We start from the raw sequence: 21993 nt of genomic DNA, 5'->3' as shown, positions 1-21993 counted from the left end.
GCAAAATTTGCTTGAAGTGCGCTATGTTACTAGCTAAATTACTCCCACTATGACTAGCCTAAACAAGAGATCGCGTGGGCATTTATAGTGCTGGCTCTAAGCAGCCACATGCAGCTAGCTAGTGGTGAATTCTGAGATCTGGTGCTCTCTTAGTTCAGACCATTTATGATCTGATCACTGGATAAAGTATATTATTTTCCTGGAGAAAGTTTGGCTATTTCATGTGAAAGCATTCACAATTGTGTATTTGCTACTTTATTGCTGTGTTGTATAGCTGCTGTAGGCACACATACACATTCATACATTGGTCTTGTCCTCTATTTTATTTCCTTTGCAGGCAAGTTAGGCTAGTATTTAGGTAGGCCGCAGTTCCTCTCCTCCGCTCTCATGCTCAATTTCTAGTGTTTTGAGTTGACAAGTACAAATGCAAACAGTTTACAGTTGGGTCTTCCCGCCAATTATTCGAGTTGTTCCACTGCAATTAACATAGTTGGTACTTTGCTATCATATAATTTAATGATTGTCAACATACGATCAGGATGCTAATATACTCCTTCCATTTCATCTCTGTAGCCATTGTTTCTCATCATCAGCCACTGTCTACGGGTGGCCCAAGGAACTGCCACCTGGGCCATGGAGTCCGTCGCCATCTCGTCCACCGCGCTCGCCAACGGAGGGGTAAGCCAAAGCCGTTGTACTTCTCTTTTCCTAATTTTGTTTGGCAGAACTAAAGCACGGGCTCATCTCCTCCAATTTCCACTTTTTGGTTCAGACATCATACTGTTCTGTTCTTCAATCCTTGTTGTGCTTATTCCTGAAGCCCGTGCTGCTCTGAGATGCAGGACAACATACCCCTGGGCGAGCTAGTGCGTGCCATGGGAGCTGGAGTTGGAGGGCTGCCGTAGGCCTCCATGCTTCCTCTGCTGGAAACTGCGTCATCTTCATGTACAAGTCTGCTCTCGGAGTCCTCCTTCATTCGTTGATACCTTCCTATTAGGGATCTTGTTTTGGTCCTCGTACACTTCCTGTGTTTGGGTGGTCTCATACAATTCTGGCGTCCTTTTGATCTGTATTTTTTGGGTAAGAATATAAATTTTGACCATCAGGGAAAAGCTAGAGTCGGTGGTTGACCTGTTTCTCCAGAAAGAATAATGTCATTCTTTCTTTGTGCTAGGACAAACAAGGTCGAGCTGGACGCAACCAAGGTCGCCTATGGGCAAGGGCAACCTCTAGCTCAAGCTGCTCGAGGTGGATGCCCAAGATCAAGCCGGTTCCTACGCCTTGTTTGCCTTGTTCGCGTCGTCCCCATCGGAACCGGGCTGCTTGCCGTATTTATGGGTGAGAACCATTTTCCCTCTCTGTCAATCCAATTTGAAAAACAGATGGCAGATTGTGGAGAAGTACCATTGGCTAAGTTTTGTGGGTGGTTGTGGTGCAGCCCAAGCTACCAATGTAGATTCATATTTGTTTTAAAAGACTAGTTAGTTTCTGTTTCTGACAATGAAAATAAGCAGGAGTGGCAAGTTCTGTTAGATGGTGTCTGCTGGAATAAAGAAATAATACTAGATGTAGTTCTGCGTGCATACCTCCAAACCATGTTCATGTGTTTGATTCAGACTGCAGGCATCATATACTGTACATGTAGGATTTAGACGAACCAGCAGTGTAAATCTGCACTGAACTCCAAACCACAAAACTCTCATAAGCAGCCGAAGAAGGTCTGGGGATTTGTTTGGTTGATTAGCTTCTGTCCCGTGATGTTGTTTGGATCTTCGGTAAACTTTTTGTGTTTGGGTCTCCCAGGCAGAGACAATTCCGTCATCTTTTGGAGCTGTATTTTTGGGGAGAAGAATAGAACAATAGAAAATTTTGACCACTGGGAAAAAGCTAGATTCGGTGGTTGTCCTGTTTCTCCAAAAATAATAATGTCATTTGTTTCTTTGTGCTAGGACAAACAAGGTCGTGCTGGCCGCGACCAAGGTCTACTATGGGCAAGGGAAACCTCTAGCTCAAGCTGCTCGAGGTGGGCACCGGTGCCCCAGAGCAAGCTTGGCTCCTCGGCCCTGTTCATGTCGCTCCCATCGGAACCGGGCCGCTTGCTGTTCGTATGGGTGAGAACCATTTTCCTTCTGTGTCGATCCAAACCATGTTCGTAGTATGTTTGGTTCAAAAAACATACTGCACCTTGTGGAGAAGTACGCTTTGTTAAGTGTTGTTGGTGGTCGTATTGAAGCTCAAGCTACCAGTGTAGAATCCTTTTTGTTTTGAAAGACTAGTGATGTAACTGCAGTCTAGATCAGAGGCCAAGAAGTAACTTATAAAACCTGAACAAAGTAGCCAACGGAAAGGTGCGACGGCACCCGGGTGTCCCGGCACCCTATAATTATGTCCGTCCAGCTGCGTTACGATTCACGGGAGCTACTGTGCAGCTGCAGTCGTTTAGCAGGCTTAGTGTAATTAGTCTGGCTTTTTTAAGGGGACAGACAGCGACGGGAGGGAGGGAGTAGCTATGGAGGAATAGGCTTGGCAGGAGTAGGCCTGGCAAGAGGTCTGTGATATTCAAGCGATGGTTGAAAGGACAGCATGCAGACGGTGCTCACGGGGCACACAGGTCCAGGAGGCTCATTTTTTAAACCCATCGGCCGACGTTACTAGTGAATACTGACAGCTCACTGAAATCGGCCCCACATATCATTCTCCTTTTTGGATCTGATGGACGGTACTCGTGGCTCACGAACTCCACCGTCCTAACTAGCCAATGGGGATTAATTGGTTAGGTCGGTTGAATGTACCAGCTCCAAGTATATTTGTGTCCGGTGAATTGTACCAGGTTCAAGTATGGTTGGGTCGGTTGAATGTACCAGCTCCAAGTATATTTATGTCCGGTGAATTGTACCAGGTCCAAGTATGGTTAGGTTGGTTGAATGTACCAGCTCCAAGTATATTTATGTCCGGTGAATTGTACCAGGTCCAAGTATGGTTAGGTCGGTTGAATGTACCAGCTCCAAGTATATTTGTGTTTGGTGAATTGTACCAGATTCAAGTATTGATGAGTCCACTGAATGAGTCCACTGAATGCTCGTTCTAAAAATGATGTGATCATGGTTTGGCTTTCAGGATTTGCTGAATTAACCTAGGTATCATTCATATACTGTTTTTCTTAATAATATGGTGCATTCATAGCTTAGCTGTAACTTGGCCAGTTTCCGGTGACTTACCTGCCGGTTTTCAACAAATTTTCTATATTCCCTTGAAATCTACACCTGTTGTTCCATCATAGTTTTGTTTATATTGGTTTTCATCACATCAGAAGTTATACTAGTTCGGGCAGATGTACAGTACTAGTTCGCCATTCGTTGGTGCTATAATGGTTGTCTTTCACCTATCGAATGTTCTTAAGTTGAAACCATGATCCTCTGATGCATATATGTTTAAGTCCAAACATCTTGCCTATGTTCCCACATTGCTGGCTTAGCTTGATTACTCTCATGGCTAATTGTGCTGACTAGAAGTTGTGTTTTTGCTCCATAGGACATAATGAAGCCCGGGGCAACCATGGAGACGAGGAAGGCGAGGGTTGACATGCACAGAGGGTCGATGCGATGCTGCCAAGACTTTGGCCTAGCAAGAGCTGGACCTATCCAAGAGGTATAATGCATAAAAAAACTTATAAATACACAAGGGTTGTTATTAGGACCTGGCCATCTTGAATCTCTTCTTGTTTGTTGTTGTTTCTTTCCAAATTCTTCACTCTGTATGTATAGTAGAGTGGTCATAAGAGTAGAGTTATGGGAGACAAAAGGAATTCTCTGTTAGTAGAATCGTTTTTCTTCTTTGCATCTGGGGACGGCGGGTGTTGATTTGTGACACTTGTTGGACAGTAGCAGCAGCTCATGCTTGTCAATGTTGTAAGTAATCAATCCCTCATCTCTGCAGCTCGCACAAGCGGCCGGCCGCCTCCTCAGCAGCGCCACCACCCGTGCGTTTCACACCATCTGGACCTCCCCTGAGTGCAGACGACTGCCTGCCTCGCCACCGCGTGCTCCCGGCGCTCCAGCGCACCAAACAGCAGCGTGCGAGCTCACGAACGAGGGCCCTGCAGCCGACTTCCACCGGCGACAGCTAGGGGAGGGAGGGGAGCTTCGGGTGGCGGCTAGGGTTTCGCCACCCAAGTTGCCCCTGGGAGCGACGCGGGCTCGTTGATGTCTGTGTTGGTGACACTAATCTCTCACTTTGTGAGACACCACTTTAATAATCCTGAAGTAACAAGCAAAATACAGTTGTCAGTTTTATTCATGCTGAGTCGCGTGACTGTTTGTACTCTTGACTACATAAGTCACTTTGAGCCTTTTGCACTCCTGCCTTTATAATGATCACCAATAACTCCCATGTATGAAACTGTAGTTGTCGAGCCCTTGCCGTTTCCTTTTGGTCAGATTTCATCAACCATGAATGTTCAGAACACGTAAAATTGCTTAGTGATCTACATTAAATTCTGAAATCTAGGGTGTCGGATCATTCCTGGTCATTAGTGGACGCTATGTGTGATACGTTTGATGATATCCTTATTCTAGAGTAGCAGGTATGTTCCGATAATTCAGGGTAGTGCTTGCATGTTTAAAATATTCTTCTTGTATTATACATCTAGAGAAATTTGCGTATTCTCTGTGGAGGCATGAAACTATTACAGTGGTTAGTACAGAGCTGATGCTGGCTTTATGTTAGTAGTAGTGATTTTCTGGTGGCAGAAAAATTTGGGGTTAATGATGGGTTGATGATGCTCGAGGGTTTTACCAAGATGATATTATAATCTTGCATATTTACGTTTTATCAAGATGATTTTATAAGTTGTTGAATGCTTTTAGGCCTGCAATTATTTGCATTTTTATTTCGTCATTGCATACTTGTTCTGTTTGCTGCACGACTGTTGTAATTAAATTGATTTGTTAGGTTTGTGAAGCAGTTTAAAGTTTTTTATGCATTCTTCTTTCATGTGTGGAAGTTCTGGTCGTTCAAGTTTGTTTCCGTGCTAGTTTTGTTCTGACATGTTAATCTCATGTTTGACCACAACTGAATCTTCAATGCAAACAGAGAAAGTCCTTATACTGAATTAGCTTGTTCTGGTTTACTATTTCTGGTACGGAGGGATGGATTAGTTCTGCATATGTAAGATACAATGTTCCAGTTCATCAGTTAGTATTTTAGGACTAGCATAGTGCTTTGCATGATGGTAAAAATACTTAGCTAGTTAATTACAACAATCAACATGACAATATCCTACTCTTGCTAGTCGTGCTTTGGGAATCTTATTACCCCGTAAGTTTGGTACGCTGACCACAACATGGTAGTAATGTCAGAGTTGAGCCCAGCACTGATCAGTGACCACTTTGCTCTGCTTGTTATCTCAGGATTGTTGCTAAATCCCAGGGCCGCTATTCTACCTTGAAGGAAAAGGGGGCCTCCTGAAGTTCATTGAGATGGCTCAAGGACAATGGTCATATGGTGATTGTGGTGGCCGAGGATGCCGGTGAAGATCTCGTCGCACAAAGCATGATTTTTGTCGAACTCGCCATCTCTTCCATGGGGTAAGTTAATGGTTTTGCCGGGTCCCCTCCTCTTACCCGCCTGCTCTGGGACCTGTCCTTTTGAGCTATGGCCATACTGTGCTTAGCTCTGCCTATTGTGTCGATGATCTAGCTAGCAACAAGTAGTCATCCTACGAATCCCAAAAGGTTTTCTTTTATAGATTTGAAAATGTGAAGTCTGCAAAGGATGCAGACTAAACTGAGAAAAAAAAAATAAGTGCTAACATTCCTTGTTTGCATAATCATGATAATTCATTTGTCTGTTTGACACCTCATGTGTCTAGAATTCTGGGTTGCTGAATAAAACACATGTCGGCTGCATCAATTATTAGGACATTTTGGCTTTTGGCTGTTCCTTGCCCATGTGAAACATTTATATTAAAGGAAGGGTATCCCATGCTTGTCCTAAAAATTGGTAAGGAACTAAAAAAGAGAGGATGTTTTTGGAGATTAGCTTGTTCTTTTATGTACACTTGCTGCTTCATTTTTTTTTGTAAGTCATAAGGTTGATATGTGGAGAGGCTGCACGCAAAAGTATTAATCTTTTGCTTGTGCAGTGTTTTTTGCTGCTTCTAATCCATTTTTGCAAGTACATGTCGAGTTGCAGTATGGCTGTAATATAAGTTCTGCTCTACTATGTTCTCGTTTTTCGTGATAGCCAATGGTCCTATCATATACAGACGTGTTCTTGCTCTGTAGCATGTTCTAAGTGTAAAGAAATGAAAGTTATGTTTTTTTAGTTGGGAATTTTTTTTGTATAGCAGTCCCTGCCTCCTGCTGGTGGAGGTATAAATCCATAAAATTGAGTCTTGTTATGTTTTTTTGCTATCTTATACTCCCTCTATGCCGCAATATAATATCATTTTGCAAGCTGTTTTCGCTTGCAAAACAATCTTATATTATGGGACGGAGGGAGTACTCAGCTAGGCTAGATTAATTAATCAGCCCTAAATCTCAACAGGGAAAGGATGATTGATGTATGCTGCCACTAACAACATAGTATATACTTCAAAAGAGAAATAATAACTGGCTCTACCAAATACCATAGATAGCAGCAAAAGCACTAAATAAATTAGCTGGACATATGCACATGCACATACTGGATGAATAAATACAAGATCACTTTGCAAGCTGTTTTAGCTTGCAAAACAATCTTATATAATGGGAAGGAGGGAGTACTCAGCTAGGCTAGATTAATTAATCATCCTCCAACAAATCTCAACAGGGAAAGGATGATTGATGTATGCTGCCACTAACAACGTAGTATATACTTCAAAAGAGAAATAATAACAGGCTCTACCAATTACCATAGATAGCAGCAAATGCACTAAATAAATTAGCCAAAGATATGTACATGCACATACTGGACGAATAACCATGTTTCTTCTTTCACCTGATCGATTGATTGTACACTATACATGGTTGGGATCTTATCTACCTTGTTAAGAAAAGCCACCGACCACCCTTGCGGGATACAGGGCCTCCAATCTAGAAATGATGTGATCATGGTTTGGCTTTTAGGATTTGCCTCGACACCTCCTTCTGATCATAGGTGTTGTTTTTTTCAGCATTCATAGCTTACCTGTAACTAGGCCAGTTTCCGGTGACCTACCTGCCGGTTTCCAACAAATTTTCTGTTTTTTCCTTGAAATCTTTTTTCTAAAAGATTGTATGTCCTCTGACCCGAAGTTGTTTCAGAGTACTTTGATACTGGTTTTAGTTAGAACATCCTGGAACTCTACTGGTTTAGTAGTGAATAAACATTCACGAATGCTTATTCGTGTTACATTTGCGTTCTGCTTCAATGTGCTTGGGTGCTGCTAACCCTCTTATAAGAAGCAAAGTTTCTCCCTTGAGTTTGAGTGAAAAAATGAAAATGCAAGAAAAACCTGTTGTTCCATCGTAGTTTTGTTTATATTGGTTTTCATCATATCAGAAGTTACGCTAGTTCGGGCAGATGTACAGTAGCATTTAAGCAAACGCAAAGTAGTAGTTCGTCCATTAGTTTGGTGGTATAATGGTGGTCTGTCACCTATCGAATGTTCTTAAGTTGAAATCATGATCCTCTGATGCATATATGTTTCGGTCCAGACATCTTGCCTATGTTCCCTCGATCTACGCATTGATTTGGGGTTATGCGATTGGATATTGTAGGAGCTTCATGAAAGTTTGAGATTTGGTCGGCCATTAGATTGTTCAACGCTTATTGAGGTTTGATTCCTTTTAGTGTCTTGTGATGTACTGTGTATTCTCTTAGATCGTTGAACTAATGGTCTGGAACTGATCCAAAGCAGTTTCTTCAAGGAAACTTACCGTAGTTCTTTCGTTTGTGGGAAAGATTACTTTTGTTTTGTTACTAGTATCATCTGTGCCTATGAAGTATCATAAATTCCAGTTATTCTATTTCCTCCCCAAAGCCATGGTGTAGGTTAGATACACCTTGTTAATGTGCTATTTCACTATGAGTTGTGTACATTGTAAAATTCGCTTCCTATATATCAATCTTTTCTTTGCTTCCTGTTATTTAGTTATTTGGATGGGAAGATACCTCGTTGATCTGGATAAGACATGGAACATATGTATTCTGCATTTTGCTTGCTGTTTATGTTTTTCCGTTCTGACATGATTTCTAATCTCATGTAGGTTTTTGATCTGAATCACTCGTGTCTTTTGAAGTCAGTGAGGCATCCCCTTATTTCCTCTCATGCCACTTCTGGTTCATATATTGCATAAAATTCCGAGATTTCAGTTGATACAAATGGATCATCTGGAGTTTTGTGTGAATACTTCCTATCATGTGAATCAGTGGTAGTTCGTTTAATTGGCAAGACTCAAACTTCTCTCATATGAGTTCAGAAACATTTGTTGCTTGAGAGTTATTTACTCAAAACCACCACATTATGGGCTAGGGTAACAGATCAGTACCACATTTGAGGCAGTGCACAAAAACCACCAACAATGGGGCTAATCTGTAACGCGGAGCACTAATTCTTCGTTTTAGCCCAGAAAACAGCGAATCCGACAGTTGGGTCCCGCCTGTCGGGCTGACGTGGCGCGTGTTGACGGACGCCGTTAGACGGCGAGAGAAGGCCGTTTCGGCGCGCCCGTCTACTAGGTCAAGCCGTTCACCCCGTCGATTCAGTCCACCCCTCGATTCAGTCCTTCCCCGCTCCGCTCCGATGGCGACCAGCTTCGGCGGCGACGGCGCACACGGAGTCGACGGAAGCGGCGACGGCGCACTTAGCGGCGAAGGCGGAGGTACTACTTCAGGGCAGAAGCGGCTGCGCTCACAATGCGGAGTCATCGACCCCACTCTCGGCCCCCACACCGATGGCGGCTGCGACCTAGATCCAGAGACGGCCGCGGCGGCGGGCCTGTCGCCGGAGCCTGGTACCGAGGAAGCAGCTTTGCAGATTGGTCCCGAGGATATGCTCCCGTTCGCCCCATCTTCAGCTAGGTAATCTGAATCTTTCAAAATCTGTTCTTTCAATCTTTCCTTACTACTGGATCTGTTTTATACATTGAACAAAGATTCTAGTTCTGAATATTGATTTGTTAGTCATTTAGAAGTGATTGTAGTCCTGAATATTTATTGAATATCACATCTTCAGTCAGGGTTCAGTTATGTTAGTAGTACTGTAGGGTTCTGTAGTGTTCATTTATGTTATTGGTCATGTTACTATAATTGACTTGGTAATTTTGCTTACGCTGCATTGTAATGGTGAGCTATATTAGGCCTGAATAGTGCATTGTAATGGTCAGATATAATGGTCAGTTATGTTGATACAACTGACTTGTTAATATTCATTTGTATGTCTATTTTAGGCCTGAAGATTTATGGTCAATCTATTTCCAGTTTCCTGGGAAGAAGTATGCTCTTGTTAAGATGTCTGAAAGAGAAATCACTTATGCTAGTTTGGTCAATGTAATGGTCACCAATGGATACTGTAAGGATGACAGTCTTTGCTACTTGAAAGAGGAAGATATAGGGCTGCAAGGTGTTTGTGTCATTAAAGGCAACATTGAAGTAGTTCGCATGCTGAGAGAATTTGAGAGCACCCAGACATTGTCACTGACAGTTATAAAGGGAAAGGTAGTTATTGAACCACCAATTGGAGAAGATCAAGATGCACAACAAATAGATGCAGAGCCAGGTGTTGTTTTTGCTGTTGCTGAATCAGGTGTTGTGCACAAATCAGTTCCTCCTAACTGTCAGTTACATCTTGGGACACAGGAAAGTGTAAATTTTTTGCCACTCAAATCAGTTCCTCCTGAAGTAAGTGTCAATTATGCTGATTTTCAGTTTGATTCAAATGAGGAGGACAATGCAGTTAGTGAGGAAGAAATTCCTATAGGCATGGACACAGATGATGATGAAGGTTCAAGCAGTGATGAAGAATTTGTAGTTGATGTGGACCTCTTAGCTGCAGGAGAAGAAGAAGATGACTCAGATTCAGTGCAATATGTGGAAGAACAGAGTGCAAAGAGGAGGAAAGAGGAACATGAGCTAGATGAAACTATTGCTGACATAAAGAGGAAGAGAGCTGAATACATGGCTAGTACACTCTGTGAGGGGGACACCGATCCTGAAGATATATATGACATGGACCAGGAAGAAGATGATGAGGAGGCCCAAGAGATCCCAGTTCCCGAGCCTATTAAGAAGAAGGCAAAGAGGCCAGGTCCTACAAGTAGGTCCCACTCAAGTGCTGGGCCAACCATTAATCCTGATTGGTTTCCATCTTCAGAAGAGGAAGATACATGCTTTGAAGCAGATGATGATGGCAATGAAGCAATGTCCTTTGTTATCAGCTCTGGCAGAAGGAGTAGAGCTAAGAAAAGACCACCTAGGGTCTGGTATGATGAGAACAGGATGCATCCAGAACAACAATTCCAGCTGAAGCTCTGTTTGAAAGATGTTTACCAATTCAGAGAGGCCCTTGTCAATTTGCATGTTAAACAACTTAGAAGATACAAATATCACAGAAACTGCAGTGATAGGATAATAGTTTGCTGTGATGGAGATGGTTGTCAGTTCTACATGGTAGCAGCACAGATAAGAAATGAGCCCACTTTCTGCATTAAGAAGATGAGGTTGGAGCACACATGTCCCACCCAGTCTGAGAAAACTAGGATTAGTTCAAGGTGGCTTGGCAACAAAATGCTTGAAACTATCAGATCAGATCCCAACACTACTGTACCTGCTATTGTTGACAAGGCAAAGAAGCAATTTGGGCTTGAGATTCCTAGGATGATGGCATGGAGGGCTAAGAAGAAAGCAAAGGAGATTGTGCTTGGTGATCACAAGAAGCAATATAAGAGGCTGAGAGACTATTTGGAGACTGTGAAGCTTACAAATCCTGGATCTAGGTGCATTGTCACTACAGTTAGTGGCAAAACCAGAGAAAATCCTACTGCTGGACCAAGGTTCCATGGTCTATTTTTCAGTTTGAATGCATGTTGTGAGGGCTTCTTGAATGGATGTAGGCCATTCATAGGTCTAGATGGCTGCATCATCAAATTGACAAGTGGTGCACAGATACTAGCAGCTACTGGAAGGGATGCAAACAACAATATGTACCCCATTGCATTTGGAGTGGTTGGAGTTGAAGATACAGTGAACTGGTCCTGGTTCTTGACACAACTCAAGTATGCTATAGGAGGAAGTGAAGAGGGCAAATTTGGAAAGTACACATTCATGTCTGATAGACAGAAGGTTAGTTCATTTGCTTGTTCATTTACTTCATTTACTTGTTCATTTAGTTCATTAGCTTGTTCATTTAGTTGTTCATTTAGTTCATTTACTTGTTCATTTAGTTCATTAGCTTGTTCATTTAGTTGTTCATTTAGTTCATTTACTTGTTCATTTAGTTCATTAGCTTGTTTATTTAGTTGATGCCATCATCAAAGTGATGCCATCAACACTAGTTGGTAGGTGTCGAGTCGTAACGCTTCTTGTCGACACTTAGGTCTAGATAGCCTAGGGTGACCCATGTTGGATCAAAAAACATAGGCATCATCAAAGTGATGCCATCAAGACTAGCTGGTAGGTGTGGAGTCGTAACGCTTCTTGTCGACACTTAGGTCTAGATAGTCTAGGGTGACCCATGTGGGATCAAAAAACATAGGCATCATCAAAGTGATGCCATCAAGACTAGTTGGTAGATGTCGAGTCGTAACGCTTCTTGTCACACTTTGGTAGCCTAGGGTGACCAATCAAGACTAGCTGATCATCAAAGTGAAACCATCATGTTTAGTGATTTTAAATGATTTTAAATGATTTTAAATCATATTAAATCATTTACAATCATATTAAATCATTTACAATCATATTAAATCATTTACAATCATATTAAATCATTTTAAATCATTATAAATCATTATAAATCATATTAAAATCATATTAAAATCATTTAAAATCATTTAAAATCATTTAAATTCATCTCAAATCATTTAAAATCATTTCAATTCACTTTAATGCAGGGTCTACTGAATGCAGTGACAGCAGAATTCCCAAACTGCGATCATAGGTACTGTTTGAGGCACATCTATGCAAACTTCCAGAGAGCAGGATTTGGAGGAGAGGATTTGAAGAGATGCATGGATGCAGCTGCCTATGCTTACACTGAACATGACTTTAATTTGGCTATGGAAAGCATGAAGGCTGAGTGCACTGCTGCTTGGGAGTGGATGTCAAGAATTCCTCGTAAAGCTTGGTCTAGGCATGCAATGGACACTAATTGCAAAACTGATTTGGTGGTGAATACCTTAAGTGAAGTTTTTAATAAGTACATTCTAGATGTAAGGAACAAGCCAATTGTCACAATGATCAATGGGATCAAGGACAAGTTTCTAGTGAGGTTCCACCAGAAGAGAGAGGGTGGAAAATGTGCTAGATGGGAGATTGCACCAACCTATGCAGAGATGTTGGAGGTGAACAAGAAGTATGCAAGGGATTGCAAAGCACTGATAGCTGGCCAAGGACTTTTCCAAGTCACTAGTGGAGACAAGACCTATGGTGTTGACACAAACCTACAGATATGTGGGTGCAAGAAATGGGACATCACTGGAGTTCCTTGCAACCATGCTTGTTCTGCCATCTATAGATCTAAACAGCTGCCAGAGGATCATATCAATGTGTTTTTCAAGAAATCTATGTACTTGGAGGCATATAAGCCAGTAATTTACCCTGTTCCTGGTCCAAATAGCTGGGTGAAAACTCCAACACCTGACATTGAACCACCACAATTCAAAGGACAAGAAGGGGCCAGCAAAAGAGAAAAGGAAAAAAAGGAAAGTTTGAGCCACCTCAAGCAAAGCAGACATCTAGGATGGCTACTATAACATGTGGGAACTGCAAGCTGCAAGGACACAAGTACACAAGTTGTCCAAAGCCATTGAGGCCTGATCTGCAAATCAGGAGGAACAAGCACATGGTATTTTCATTTTGAAATTACTTGAGTGTTCATTTCTATTGACTGATCATTATAAAGTTGTTTAATTTTTTAATTATAGGCAAACAGGACTGTACCTGAATGGCACCATGGTGCAGCTTCATCAGCTACTGGAAGTGCTAGGGGTGCACCATCATCATCTACTAATAACTCCTCTCCTGCTGCTGCAAGAGGTGCAAAGACTAGTTCATCTGCTGCAAGGGGTGCTAGTTCATCTGCTGCTGCTGGAAGGGGAGCAAGGTCTGCTACTACTCCTGGAAGGGGTGCTAGTTCTTCTCCTACTGCTGGGAGAGGTGCAAGATGTTCCACTGCTGCTAGAAGGGGTGCAAAAAGGTTCAAGCCTCCAAGAAGTTCTGCAGAAGCTTCTACTAGCCAGCCTGCAGGCAGTAGGCCAAAGAGGACAAAGTACATGAGCAAGAGGATGGAGGGGTACTTCTATGCCAGTGGGAACTACTAAATGCTCAAATTTGAAGTCTGTATGCAAGTGCATGTGTGCTAAATCAGGCATTACATCACTTTATTTATGACATTATGAACCTATGTATGGCACTCAGAACCTATGTTTGTTAAACCTATGTATGGAGTTATGAACCTATGTATGGCACTTTGAAGTTATCTATGTTTATCTCCTGCTGTTAAAATTCTGTGCAAATATATGTTGTGTGCAAAATAAATTTTGAGCAAAAAAGATCTGTGCAAAATATGTTCTGTGCAAAGTAAATGGTAACAGATCATGGCAAAACAACCACAAACATTTAGAATATATGTTTTGTGCAAATAGTATGGCAAAACAACCACAAACATTTAGAATATATGTTCTGTGCAAAATATTATGGCAAAACAACTACAAACATTTCATTTGATACAAACAAAATACATTAATAAGTAGGACATTGATCCAAAGATGCAATGATAATAAGCTGGACATTAGTTCTTGGGAGTACACAACACAAGTCTTCAGAGTACACAACACAAGTCTTCAGAGTACACAACACAAGTCTTGGACATAAAGATACATAAAGCATTACAGCTTATTAAGTGCATAAGAGCACATTCAAATCAACTGCAGTGCTACCCTAAACCACACCACAATACATACTTAAAAATCATCACATATCTCCATCAACTTCTTGATCTTGTCCTTGTACCCATGTTTCTGTTTGAGCAGATCTGCAATCATGTACTCCAGTTTTTTCTTCTCTTGTTTCAGTTGGTCCCTCTCTGTCAGAACTTGGTCTCTCTCTACCACTAGCTGGTCCCTCTCTTTCTCTGCCTTTGCCCTAAGTACCTGATGAAGATTGGTACAACCATGGTCTGCCAGCTTCTTCTTCTCCATCTCCTCTTTGAGATCACTTAGAGCCAACCTAGCATTGCCCAACTCTGTGATAGCATCCTCCTTGTCAGCAACCATTTTAGCAAAGTCCAGTTTGAAAAACCTAAGATCTTCATCCATCTTCCTCTTTTCTCCAACTAGTTTGAAATTTCTTTCAGCAAGCTCAACATTTTCTTTTAGCCTGTCCTTGATATCTTTGTCATACATGCTCCACAATTCAGTGAGGGTGAACTGCATAGCCTCTGACCACTCTGGGTCTATCCACTCGAGATAATTGCACTTTAGTTCTGCCTACAATTAAATAATATGTTCTCATTAAGAAATTGTATGAAATGTGCACAAATTATATAATACTGTATGAAATTGTAGTTTAGTTCTTTCCACCCAAATGTGCACACTCTGTAGTTTTTGTTCTATCCACTGAATTGTAGTTCAGTTATATCCACTGAATTTTAGTTTAGTTCTATCCACTGAATTATATTCTATGCATCAATTGGTGCCCAAAACAAATATTACATCATTATTTAATAGACATATTCTCTAAATTGTATGCACAAATTCTGGGCAGAAACAATTATAACAACATATATAATTTTTTTTCCATTTATAAGATTGTATATGCATAGATTATGGGCAACAACTATTACATCAACAGAAGCAACAAAATCAACAGAAGCAACATCTATCCAGGAACAAATCTTTGATACACAAAATTGGAGTACTGACAAGTGAATGGAGCATAAACTAACTAAGCTAATCTACTTACACTACTAACCAACATACCTTCTCCCCAGCACACGCAAGAAAACGTCTGCCTGTGTCCACAGATTCAAATGCAACAAGCCTGACGCAAGGTTCTTGATGCAGACAACGAGACGACAGGTCGTGAGCAATGCCACTCCATTCATAGCAAGAGATAGTCCTAGGAAGCTAACCAGCACACAAATTGCACAAATCAGCGACCTGGTAAAAAATCCCCAAATGATGTACCCTAACCCTAGCGGGATGAACCCTAATCTGTGGGGGAGGCGAGAGGCGAACACGCATACCTGGCTAGTGACTTCTTCGCCGTCCGAAGAAGAGCTCGAGGACTGGTCGCTCCAAGAAACCATGGCGGAGCGGCGAAAGGCGGCCAGTCGACAGTGGCGGTGTCGGCGGTGGTCGGGGTCGAGAGAGAGGACAGCGAGAGTGATGAACTGGCTGGTCTGGTTCGAACACCGACCGGTGCGGGCCACTTAAACGGGCGCGCCGAAACGGCCGTCTCTCGCCGTCTAACGGCGTCCGTCAACGCGCGCCACGTCAGCCCGACAGGCGGGACCCACCTGTCGGATTCGCTGTTTTCTGGGCTAAAACGCAGCGTCAGTGCTCCGCGTTACAGATTAGCCCCATTGTTGGTGGTTCTGTGTGCCCTGCCTCAAACTGGGTGATTATAAAGATGCTCTACAGGTATCTCAGAAGGTGTCTGTTGGGTTGGCATAGATCGAGATTAGGATTTGTCACTCCGAGTATCAGAGAGGTATCTCTGGGCCCTCTCGGTAATGCACATCATAAGAAGCCTTGCAAGCAAAGTGACTAATGAGTTAGTTGCAGGATGATGCATTACAGAACGAGTAAAGAGACTTGCCGGTAAGGAGATTGAACTAGGTATGAAGATACCGATGATCAAATCTCGGGCAAGTAACATACCGATGACAAAGGGAACAACATATGTTGTCATTACGGTTTGAACGATAAAGATCTTCATAGAATATGTGGGAGCCAATATGAGCATCCAGGTTCTGCTATTGGTTATTGATCAGAGAGGTGTCTCGGTCATGTCTACATAGTTCTCAAACCCGTAGGGTCCGCACGCTTAACGTTCGATGACGATTTGTATTATATGAGTTATGTGATTTGGTGACCGAATGTTATTCGGAGTCTCGGATGAGATCACGGACATGAAGAGGAGTCTCGAAATGGTCGAGAGGTAAAGATTGATATATTGGATGATAGTATTCGGACACCGGAAGTGTTCCGGATTGTATCGGGTACATATCGGAGTACCGGGGGGTTACCGGAACCCCCCCGGGGAAGATATGGGCCTTATGGGCCATAGGAGGGAGGCACACCAGCCCACAAAGGGGTGACGCGCCCCCCACAAGGAAGGAGGCCGAATAGGACTAGGAGAGGGGGCGGCGCCCCCCTTTCCTTCTCCCCCCCTCTCTCTTTCCCCCTTTCCCCCTCCGCTAAAAGGAAGGGGGGGGGGCGAATTGGACAAGGAGCCCAAGTAGGATTCCTCCTACTTGGGCGTGCCTAGGGCCGGCCTCCTCCCCCTCCCTCCTTTATATACGCGGGGGGAGGGGGGGGGGGGCTACAACACACATCAATTGTTCCAAGCCGTGTGCGGTGCCCCCCTCCACAGTTTACGCCTCCGGTCATATTCACGTAGTGCTTAGGCGAAGCCCTGCACGGATCACTTCACCATCACCGTCACCACGCCGTCGTGCTGACGGAACTCATCTACTTCCTCGACGCTCTACTGGATCAAGAGTTCGAGGGACGTCATCGAGATGAACATGTGTAGAACTCGGAGGTGCCGTACGTTCGGTGCTTGATCGGTCAGAACGAGAAGAAGTTCGACCACATCAACCGCATTAACAAACGCTTCTGCTTTCGGTCTACGAGGGGACGTAGACATACTCTCCCCCTCTCGTTGCTATGCATCTCCTAGATAGATCTTGCGTGATCGTAGGAATTTTTTTGAAATTGCATGCTACGTTCCAAGCATAGTCCCATGCACCAACCTTCAAACATGCATACAAATGCTGCATATGCTTGTATATATGTATGTTGCCCCATCCACTCTCAGCCACTAAGGGTGAAAAGACAAACCAACAAACTCACATGCCTACACACTCCGCTGCTATTAATCATGCAAGTAACAAGTGCAGAACCAAAGACATCGATGTAGCGGCTTCACTAGCTTGAAGGACCATGATCATAGACAAAAGAAGCCATTAGAAGCCTAATTTTTGGATTGCGATGCATTATGAAAGAAAATAAAAGTTTCACTTTGGGCATAGTGGTGTTCCATGTCCCATATGTTCACAACAGGTCCGGGAAAAACAGAAGTGACCACATTGTTACCCACTCGTCTGTCAATTGGATCTGAGCTGAGTTAGACTAGAGGTGCATAGAACTGGATATGTTGGGGAGAAACATCTAGAGAGGACCGCCAATGATTAAATTGTTGGCTGGGCATCACTCTACGTCTAGACAGTTCAAAAATTAAGAATTTTTAGAGCACCCACAACAGAAAATCATGAAATATTTATTGCTTGTGTTTGTGTTTTGATTTTTTTATAACTTTGCTTATACAAGTACAGGAAAGATAAATATGGTATTGCATTTGTTCCCATTTTAATATAGAAACATGTAGATATAAATGGCAAATGCATGCAAAAAACAGTATTGTGTACATGTGTTTGAGCACTTCTTATCATTGTCTCTATCCATTTTTCTGTAAATTCCACATCCAAGCTCAAGCACCTAGTGTAATAGGGAGTGAAAGTCATGCCGATCAAACACGTAGTTTCAAATTGTATATGGTGAATGCTTTTCATTTTTCTATTTTCATTTTGGATGCTATCTATGATTTTTCTTTGTGTAACTCATCTTGGGAGGTTACCTTTTTTTGTGCAGAATTTGGTAAGTTAACAATAGCTTGGGCTTCAAGGGTTTGCACCACAGTAACCGTTTCCACCGCCTCCGCCACCGCCGGTTCGGCCATTTTTACCACCGCCCTCAGTGCCACCGTTGCCTGAAGCATTTGCATTTGTATAGGAGACATCACCATCATTATTCACCTCGCTCGATCCAGATCCGGCGTCACCACCTGTTCCAAAGCCACTGGAGTCAGCAGGGCAGTCTTCGTCGTCGTCCACCTCTACGCTCACAAATAGGGAGTTAAAGTCATGTCGGTTAAACACGTGTATTCATATTGGATTAATATGATGAATGCATTTTGTTTATCTATTTCCATTTTTGGTGCTATTTGTGATTTTTCTTTGTGTAACTCATCTTGGGTGGTTACCTTTTTTGTTGTTGAGGGAAACTTGTGACATTTCTGTTTTTTTTGTGGGGGGGGGGGGGGGGGGGGGGGGAATTTGGGAAGTCAACTTTGCCAACCACGTCAAGGACATATGTGCAGGCAGAAATGGACGAGTTCGATCACCATTTTGCTGCAATACTAATTTCGTATTCATTTACAAGAAACTTTCTAAAACCTACAACAAATGAGTTCAATATAGACGGCGAAAAAAAATAAATAGTTTAGTGTTATCTCAGCGACACAATAAGCATGGAATGAAAGGTTGGAGTAACATTTAGATAAATACGGTTGGGAGTGATACATAAAAGTTTCTCACAGTGAAATAGCTAGTCTCCGTGTTACTTGTGCACGCCTATGTAATGAATCCCTTTATTAGTTGTCCCTAATACATGGAAACATAAGAACAAAACAAGTGCAAATAGAAAAAAGCGAACGACAATAGCTTGGGCTCTTGCTCTGTTTTGATTGCACGAAGAAGCTTCAAGGGTTTGCGTCACTGTAACCGTTTCCACTGCCTGCGCCACCGCCGGTTCCACCATTTTTACCACCGCCCTCGCCGCCACCATTACCGGAAGCATTTGCATTTGTGTAGGAGGAACCACCGTCGTTGTTCGCCTCGCTTGAACCAGATCCGGTGCCGCCACCTGTCCCAAAGCCACTGGAGTCAGCAGGGCAGTCGTCGTCGTCGTCGGCCGCCTCTCCACCACCGCCCCCGCCACCGGAGCCACCTGCGCTTGTACTCCCACCATCACCACCATAAGATGACGACCCTTGGCTCATCTGGCCAGAGCTTGAGCCGCTACCGGACCCAGCGCCATACCCAGTACCATTAAGCCCTGACCAACCACCCCCGCCTCCGCCGCCTCCAGCACTTGCATGGGTTCCTCCACCTCCACTCTGAGCAGTGCCCTGGCCATTCCCACTTCCTCCGCCGCCGCCGTTCACCGCTCCTCCACCCTCTCCACCTCCAGTGCCTGTTCCCTGGGAACTAGAGTATCTAGATACCCTACCAGCGCTGGCTAATCCAATGCTAAACAGGACAACCAGGGTAAGCGATATGAGCTTAGTGCAAGACATTGTGAGTCAGTGTGTGGGGTGGTGCTAAACAAGAGATCGCGTGTGGGCATTTATAGTGCTAGCTAGAATGAGGCCACATGCAACTAGCTAGTGGTGATTTGTCTTAATTGCATCCACGTTACTACTTGCACGAGACCTACGGACCCGTGGACTTTCATGTAGCAACTAGGACACTAGATGTGATCGGATGAGATCTATGGATCCGTGGACTTTCGCGCAGCGACTGGAGCTTCTATAATCGAGCGCATCGAAAATTCAGATCTTGCTTAGTTCGAACCTGCGGGGCGACGACTTACGACTTCCTCACGTGATTGATCGATCTATGCGATCAGAGGGAATCCTTTGATATTGTGCACTTAATGTCACTTAACCATTATAACGATGAACACCGGACAGCAAAAAAGGAAAAAAAAAAGATACATAGAGAACAGTAAGTATACCGTATGTAAGGCATGTGTTACTGCTAATTACCAAAAGAAAATCATGTATGATCTTGCTTAACTAATGACAAAGATAAGGATTTCGACACATGGACAGTGACTCGCCCAACCGTAAGGTGCATGATGCATTACATTAACGGAATAGCTCAATTTCTGGACGGCATGTGCACGATGGTAGGATCTTAAGTTCCTTATTTGGGGAAGAATTTAAGCTAATTGTGATTAGCGAGAGTCGTGCATGCATTGGCTGAAAAATCGTCGGCTGTGTAGCACTGCTCTTACACTAATAATGGTGTTCCTACGTACTAGTTCCTAGAAGCACATGATCAGCTAGCCTGGCATGCGGAAACTGGAGCTCTGACTCGTTCTTCGTCGTCGGTGCATGCAGTTTGAGAAATGCTTCTAGTTATAGCAATCGTAGCTACCAGGCGAGTAGAGTTAATCTTCGGTTAAGGACGAAGGAGAATGTTGACTTGGTGCCAGATCTAACTAGCTAGCAAGCCATCTTAGTTGACGTGATCTGATCTTTAATGGTTTAGTACCAACAATATTATTGTAACTAATGGTAGCTCTCTTTCCAATTCACTTCGACAGCACTGTAGTTCTTGACTTGTGAAATGCACATGGCGGCCTCGAAATTTGCATCTTTGAACTAGTCTCTCTTACTAATTAGTACTCCCTCCGTTTTAAAATACTCCTTCCGTTCCTAAATATTTGTTCTTTTAGGGATTTCAAATAGACTATCACATACGTATGTATATAGACATATTTTAGAATGTAGATTCACTCATTTTGCTCCGTATGTAGTCATTTGTTGAAAATCTCTAAAAAGACAAATATTTAGGAACGGAGGGAGTACAAGTCTTTGTAGAGATTCCACTATGGACTACATACAGAACAAAATAAGTATATCTACACTAAAATGCATCTATATACATCCATATGTGATTTATGGTAGAATCTCTATGAAGACTTATATTTAAGAACGGAGGGAGTACTATTATTACAAATTTAATTGATGATGTAAGACTACTTGTAACGGGAAATCTGTTGACATTTATGTATGTGGTAAAATGTACAAATTTTATAGATTGATAGTAGAACTTTGCCTAACAAAAGATTGCACAAAACATCCAGTAGCCCCCGTGATACTGCGCCACACGGGCATCCACCGTCCATCGCACACTGCGCCATGAGACTGCTTCCTGCTTGTTGAGTATGTATTTTGTATTGCACGTGTATTGGAGTTGTGGTCCACCTCCTAGTCTTGTATAGTTAAGGTAGAGGCCTTCCCTTGTATTATATATACGTGCACCAGCACCTCATCAATACAACGGTTCATTGTATTGCAAAATATCTCTCTACATGGTATCAGTTTTTAGGTTTTAATCCTCGTCTTCCGCTACCGCCGCCGCCGCGCTCCTCCCGCGCCGCCGCCGCTGCCACCCTGCCGCCACGGCCGCGCGACCCCTCCGCGCCGCCGCCGCCACCGCCGCCACCGCCGCCGCTGCCTTGCTGCGTCGTGCGCTCCCTCACTCCCTGCCCCGCCCACGCCGTACGATCTCCCACTCGCTAGCTGTACCGCGCGCCGTACCCGATCCCGCTAGCCGCCAGCGCCGCGCACCCGCTTGCCGATCTCGCTAGCTGCGCCGCGCGCTCCCTTCCCAATCCCGCGCCGCTCGCTCCGCGATCTCGCGCCGCGCGCTCGCTTCCTGCATCGCCCGAGTCGCTGCCAAGGTGCTGCTGCTCCCCGCACGACGCGCCCAATCCCCGATGGCATCCGGCCCCGCGAGCATCTTGCTGGAGGCGCGCCAGACAACGCCTCACGTAGCCGCGCCATCCATCGCGGGCATACATGCAAGTATGCATGGCGCGTTGCATGCAGGGGCATGGCAAAACCCATCCATTATGGGTGTACATGCAGGCGTACATGGCGCGTACAGCGTACATGGCGCGTGGGCTGCGGCTCCCTCCAGTGAGTGGACTGCGTACGGCGCCCCGCTCCCGGCCCCGC

At 43.7% G+C, this 21993-nt stretch overlaps 2 protein-coding genes and 2 long non-coding RNA genes across 4 annotated transcripts; 2 read left to right on the top strand and 2 right to left on the bottom strand.

The window, feature by feature from the left end:
* Window positions 1-743: 743 nt before the first annotated feature.
* Window positions 744-2323, top strand: LOC120976376 (uncharacterized). The gene is made up of 3 exons (XR_006671327.1): window positions 744-1080; window positions 1175-1338; window positions 1950-2323. It is a non-coding gene; the product is annotated as an uncharacterized lncRNA (long non-coding RNA).
* A 3052-nt stretch (window positions 2324-5375) lies between these two features.
* Window positions 5376-8430, top strand: LOC120976377 (uncharacterized). Its single transcript, XR_005771707.1, has 2 exons — window positions 5376-5585; window positions 8229-8430. It is a non-coding gene; the product is annotated as an uncharacterized lncRNA (long non-coding RNA).
* Window positions 8431-13917: 5487 nt separating this feature from the next.
* Window positions 13918-15786, bottom strand: LOC141020904 (uncharacterized). Its single transcript, XM_073495875.1, has 3 exons — window positions 15422-15786; window positions 15156-15302; window positions 13918-14663 (listed from the first exon to the last, which is right to left on the bottom strand). Exons 1-3 carry the CDS (start codon window positions 15482-15484, stop codon window positions 14139-14141), a joined length of 735 nt encoding a protein of 244 aa, XP_073351976.1. The 5' UTR covers window positions 15485-15786; the 3' UTR covers window positions 13918-14138.
* A 2926-nt stretch (window positions 15787-18712) lies between these two features.
* On the bottom strand, window positions 18713-19575 carry LOC109771071 (uncharacterized). Its single transcript, XM_020329784.4, has one exon. It carries the CDS (start codon window positions 19537-19539, stop codon window positions 18943-18945), a length of 597 nt encoding a protein of 198 aa, XP_020185373.1. The 5' UTR covers window positions 19540-19575; the 3' UTR covers window positions 18713-18942.
* Between the last annotated feature and the right edge of the window lie 2418 nt (window positions 19576-21993).

Source organism: Aegilops tauschii, chromosome 3 (assembly GCF_002575655.3).
Source record: "Aegilops tauschii subsp. strangulata cultivar AL8/78 chromosome 3, Aet v6.0, whole genome shotgun sequence".
NCBI classification, from domain to species: Eukaryota; Viridiplantae; Streptophyta; class Magnoliopsida; order Poales; family Poaceae; genus Aegilops; species Aegilops tauschii.
Note: the sequence above shows the minus strand (reverse complement) of the source record. Positions and strands in the feature narration are given on the sequence as shown.